General features: G+C 43.1%; 1 protein-coding gene across 1 annotated transcript; it reads left to right on the plus strand.

The window, feature by feature from the left end:
- The first annotated feature begins 4,732 nt into the window (after window positions 1–4,732).
- On the plus strand, window positions 4,733–5,677 carry LOC138262366 (olfactory receptor 5AP2-like). Its single transcript, XM_069212264.1, has one exon. The coding sequence runs from the start codon at window positions 4,733–4,735 to the stop codon at window positions 5,675–5,677; it is 945 nt and encodes a 314-aa protein (XP_069068365.1).
- The last annotated feature ends 391 nt before the right edge of the window (window positions 5,678–6,068 follow it).

The following is a 6,068-nucleotide window of genomic DNA, read 5'->3' on the forward strand; positions in this document are numbered from 1 at the left end:
GGCTGGCACCACCACCCTATGACCCCACGGGCACCCAAGTCCAATGCAGGCAGAACAATGCATGCACATATCTGAGAAGGTGAGCGACAACACAGCAGCTAGAGTCAGATGACAGGGGGCCTGGTTTAGAGTTTGGCCAATGGATTACTCGTAACCGATATTCCGTCCACCGTATTATGATCTCCATAGGCTAGTATGAAATCCTAATACAGCAGACGGAATATCCGTCATGTTTGTGATGGAGTAACCCCCTCCAACAAACTCTAAATCAGGCCCTAAGAGATCATCAAAGACCGACGACCAGGTTTCGGGATGCCTTTCAGGATGAACACACAGTGTGAACTGTACTCCGCATAGCAGGCACCATGGCAAGAGCATAGGAAGGAAATGAAGAAGTGATCGGAAACATATTGTGGTTCCGGAAGTTAGATCTCCTGAGGCCTCAAAACCAGATGCTGAGGATGAGAGCATCACAATGGACAGTTCAGTCAGTAGGGAGAGACCCCATGGTGCTACCTCAAGCACCCAAGAGCCAGAGCAACCCAGTGAAGGTGAAAGAAGTCACCAGAGCCAAAGGTACAGGAGAGAGATATCAGCTCACCTACACAACCAGCGATACAAGCTCAGGCTGAATCATCTACAGAGACAATTGCTCGAAGACTTTGTATACCAAGTTCTTTAAGAGACTTTTGATACCAAGTTGAGAAGGGATTTAGTGAGCCACCTGAGACTGCCCCAACGGCAGCTCATTGCCCCTGATATGCACCCTGTACATCCTCTAGCCAGGATTGGCCAGAGGCTACAAATTAAAGGGTCCTCAACCATAAGTAGTCTTTGGCCCATACTGTGTGTACATGTGTATTTTATTCTGCGCTGGCTGGGTGTATCGCAAGGCATGCAACTACCAGATATCGCCCTCTACAGGTGGCACTCACCATCTCTCTGCACTGGGTCCAGGACTGGCTGCTGGAGGGTCCCCTCACCACACCCCTGAAGAACATGGTGTATAATCGAGACTCAGAAGTATACAATTACACTGTGCACTATACACAGAGCTCGCACATGCATGCCCACACAGTGAAATAATATGCCACCCTCTTTAAAGTACACTCGCATATACCTGCACATTCTTTGGTTGTAGCATTGCACACAGTATGAAATGTACTGCACCTTTTCAACAGGTTGTAGTAGTGCTCACCTAACCTTGCAGTTTTGGTGGTAGGCACAGACCACTGGCATCATTTCACGTACAATTTACACTGCACCTGACCACATAACACACCGTGACCAACCCTGGCTCACCATGAAGAGCATGCAGTGGTGCAGCATTCCCCAAATGTGAATGTGCAGCGGCTGCACATGCCAGCCACCAAGGAGAATTTTAATGGTCTGCAGGCCTTGCACAGTGCCGGCCAGTGTGCGGTGCATGACTGCAAGCACTGTGCATGACCGCAGACTGTATCATACCAATTGTCCCAGAGTCAGACCGAGTCAGTGTGGTGTGCTGAGAGACCCCCTGGGGCTCAGGGGTGGCTTATGCCATGCTGCTAATAGAGAAGTGGTCGGTAGTAATGAGATAACAGCTATCAATGCTCAACAACCAAACTATAGGGTTGATCTTTTAAAGGTGTCAGACAAGTGTAAGAGAGGAACAGAAATTAAAATGTGTTCCACATTTATGCGTAGAAAAATTCAGAGGTTTCATGTCAAGGTAGAAGATTATTGGCACTTATGGTATCATTTATGAAGATTTCACGCAGCGCAGCAAGCGACCTTGCTGTGCTGCATTGTGTGAAAGGGAAGGATTGTACTGTATTTAACATAACACTGTGCATTCCTGTCCTTCCCTTGTGCTGGCATCCTTTTGGCTACATAGTTTCCTAGTTTGCATTGTAGGCAGGGTTGTTTTTGTGCTGGAAGGGACAGAGTCCTACACACAAACAGTCCTTTTAGGCCTTTTCCTCTTTCTTCAGAGTTTAGCAAATGTAGAACAAGGAAGAAACAAAAAGACATAAAGATATTTCTCTTTGTTGTGCCACCCCTGCGGAGGCGTAGCATTTTGATGCATTCCCAGGTTTAGCAGTAGTGGTAAATCTGAGAATGCGCCACAATTCATGTCTGGATGCACAGGAATACCAACGCTCCACAGATGGAATAGCTCCCTGAGGCAGAGTAATTCAAGGTAGCAATTTGTGCTGCCTTGCATTACTCCAGGTTTATCAAGCCATACAGGGCCACACAAGGAGGCCTTGAGTGGCTTGATAAATCTCACTTAGGGTTTGCATCTCCTTTGTGTCTAAATTGCATGGCACAAGGATGCTGAAAAACCTTGACAAATCTGACCCTAAGCAGGTAAAAGATCACAGTCACAGGAGAGAGTCAGAGCCAGAAAGAATACACATTACCAGTACATGGAAATGACTGACATGAATTGAAAGAAGATCAGGAAACTTTAAATAATCTAGTTGGGAGACACGGTTTCTAAGGTCTAGGAGGATAACAAGCATAAATTTCATATTTGAAAAAAACAGCACCAAGGAAATATGTTCCCCCAATACACATAGCCCTTCTCACCACAAACCCCCTCAGTTTATTGACATCAGAATCATACAAGCATGAGTTGACCTTGAGGGGAATTGAAACTGTGACATGGAAATCACACCACATGCTACAAGAGTGTGCGCAACTTGCTAACCTACCTTGTTGCCTTTGAGGGCTACTTGTCATGTGAGCACTTGTTCCATGCAGACTCTTGACACTCCAGCTTTCTTTACAGAAAAGAAACACCTGTTCAATATTTGCCTTGAAATCTCAAAGGCTGCTGAATATTCATCACAGGGGCCAGAATATTGGATCACATTCCTCAATGATAAATGCCAAAGAAAGGTTCATTAAGAATGCCCATCATCAGTAAGGTGCAACCAGTTATCGTAGTAGGCCCAAAGGGTGTATGCGGAGAGCCCCATCCATCTAGATCATTAGAAACCTTAAGCAAAATGCCCAACAGATTATATAAACAACTGTAGACAACCCCAACTCCTGAAGAATCCAAAGATTTGGAGGTAACCTGCACAGCAAGGTTACCATTCCCTACACACGCTTCCAGTATATCCAGTATATCAACTACAACTTTTTCCACTTCAAAATCTACCCACTATGTTTCTAAAAAGGTGACAACCTATCTGAAGGAGACTGTGGGAAAAGGATATAATTGATGGTTAACCCTGCAAACCAGAACTCTTGGCATCCTTGAAGCTGACCAAAGTCAGCGAGAGAAAGAGGGACCTGAGACTGGTACTCAACCCCCAACAAGCACAACTTAACTGCTCCTAAGTGTCACAGCAAGCACTTCAAGAGAATAGCACAACTCTACACTCTGAGGGCCATTGAGTTTTCTCAATGTGAATACAAGAGGACAGCAGCAGCAGAACCGTTCCACCACACATCAGAAGCAGAGTTAAGATGATAAGAGGAACAGAAGGAAAGAATGGGAACAACATTGATACGAAGCAGCATACATCATTGACAACAAAGTCTGCTGTGGGGAAGTAGATAAACAGGACTTCCAGCGGTGGGAAGTGGCAGATAATTCTGTTAAAAGGTAAGAGTAATTGCTTAACTTCCAGACATGGCTCACCATATAATTTGATGAACAACAAGGAAAAAAGAGGGAAGAAGTAATAAAGTTAGGGTGCAAAATATAAGGAAATGCTTCAAAAGGAGAATTCAGGACCAAAAACAGATGAGAGAAAGTTGATTGCAATAACTTGACAAGGATTGTTGTAAAGTGATAATGATGCCACAGAAATCAAATGCCTAATGGTTACTTTTAGTTGTAGGCCTATGGCTATAAATATGTAAAATCACAACTGTAATGATTCTTGGGTAACTAAATATGCTCTAGGACCAATGTCACAATCATAACATCTCTTCAACTAATCCACATTTCTGGGTTACAATTTCTCACTCTGTGTAAATTTTGTTACTTGAAACATAGATGAAATAGATTTTGAGGCTTGTTAAGAACTCATCTCCAAAACTGCCAAATTTATACATATATATGAGCTCATTTACTTTACTTGTGTTCTGGTTCAGGGAGAACCTGGCTTCGTAGTTCATGCTAGACTGTTCTGATTGGAGCAAGGACAAGACTGATTTGCATACAGCGGGATCCAAACTGAGGTGACATGGTGTGTAAAACAAAAATGGATTGGGATGCGTCATGTGTCTTTACCAGTTGCAGAGATTAATTAAAGAATGCTATCTGTTACTTTTTTGCATACATTAGTGTGTCGCCCTAAGTGCAACAGGTATGCCCAGAAATGGGTCCTCTGCACACTCTGTCACTGGAACCAAGCTGTACCCACCTCGTGAGTCCATAACTAATCAAAGACTAATCCTGGGTTGCTTGTCCTCTGGATCATGGAAGACTTGGCTTTGTAGTTCAGGCTGGTCTGTTCCGACTGGAACAGGGTCAAGACTGATTTAAATATAGCTGGGTTCAAACTGAGGTGACATCGTGTGCAAAATAATGATGGATTTGGATGTGGTACCAAGTCTTTACCAGTGGCCGAGATTAATTCAAGCATTCTATCCATCACTTTTCGTATACTTTACATTAATTGTAGAGCACTGAAATAAAAAGAAGAGTTTACAATATGTTGTTGTGCATTCTTCACAGTAAAAAGAGCTATTAAGAATCCAATTTCATTTGCAGATCTCCAAGGCACACATGAAAAACGGGAACTGGAGCACCGTGACAGAGTTCATCCTCCTGGGACTCTCAGATGATCCAATTCTACAGAAGGCACTCTTCATACTCTTTCTCCTAATGTACATTATTGGAGTGCAAGGTAATAGTGTCATCTTTTCGCTTATCACTACAAACCCGAAACTCCACAGTCCAATGTACTTCTTCATAGCAAACCTTTCACTGGTTGACATCAGCCTAACAACAATCACAGTCCCCAAACTCCTGCTCAACATCCTCACACAAATAAAGACCATCTCCTTCCCTTTGTGTATCACTCAACTCTATTTTTTTGTGGCTGTGGCAAGTATTGAAAGCCTCTTCCTAGGTCTGATGGCATATGACAGGTATGTAGCAATCTGCAATCCACTGCGGTATACAGCAGTGATGAACACCAGAGTCTGTGCAAAGCTTGCTTGTAGCACATGGTTAACAGGGTTTCTGAACTCTTTGCTGCACAGTGGAATGATCTCGGTCTTATCCTTTTGTGGGCCAAACCAAATTCAAAACTTTTTTTGTGATATCCCACCCTTGCTAAAGCTCTCTTGTTCTGACACCACTGCCAACGAGTTGGTCATTTTCACTGAGTCATCCATGGTTATCCTAACATCAGTCCTCTCTATTGTGGTCTCCTATGCTCTCATTATCATCACCATTTGTAGGATGAGGTCTAGTGAAGGAAGGCTCCGTGCATTCTCCACCTGTTCTTCACACCTGATGGTTGTCGCATTGTTCTATGGGACCATTGTTTTTACCTACATCCGCCCCAGATCCAGCTACTCTCTGGGGAAGGACAAGGTGGTATCTGTTATATACACAACTGTCACTCCAATGCTGAACCCTTTCATTTATAGCCTAAGGAACGAGCAAGTCAAGGATGCCCTGAGGAAGGTCCTTGGTCGAAAGACTGCTACTCACAAAATATAATATGTAGAAAGAGAAATGCATTTTGTCCCGTAATGTTGATCTAAACAGAACAAGCACTTGTCAAGGTGTCAGACTAGGTTTAGAACACAGTTAAACTAATCAACATTTACAGTTAGGTTAAAGGTGGGAGCTTCATTCAGGTACGATTAAATGAAGAGTGAATTTTCACATTTTTCATAAGGTAAGCATAATATTATTGTCAGGAATTTCTATCAATTGGATGAATTATGTGATTTAATCCTCCAAATAAATTGACTATAAATGCAGAATGTGTACAATGGCCTAGAGTTTTTTATATTGCTCAAGTATAAATTAAAATATCCAGTTAATGTTAAACCAATCCATCACTGAAACACCAGCCTTCCCTTCTCATGTGCACAATATATCATAG

This window comes from Pleurodeles waltl, chromosome 10 (genome assembly GCF_031143425.1).
Source record: "Pleurodeles waltl isolate 20211129_DDA chromosome 10, aPleWal1.hap1.20221129, whole genome shotgun sequence".
Lineage (NCBI taxonomy): Eukaryota > Metazoa > Chordata > Amphibia > Caudata > Salamandridae > Pleurodeles > Pleurodeles waltl.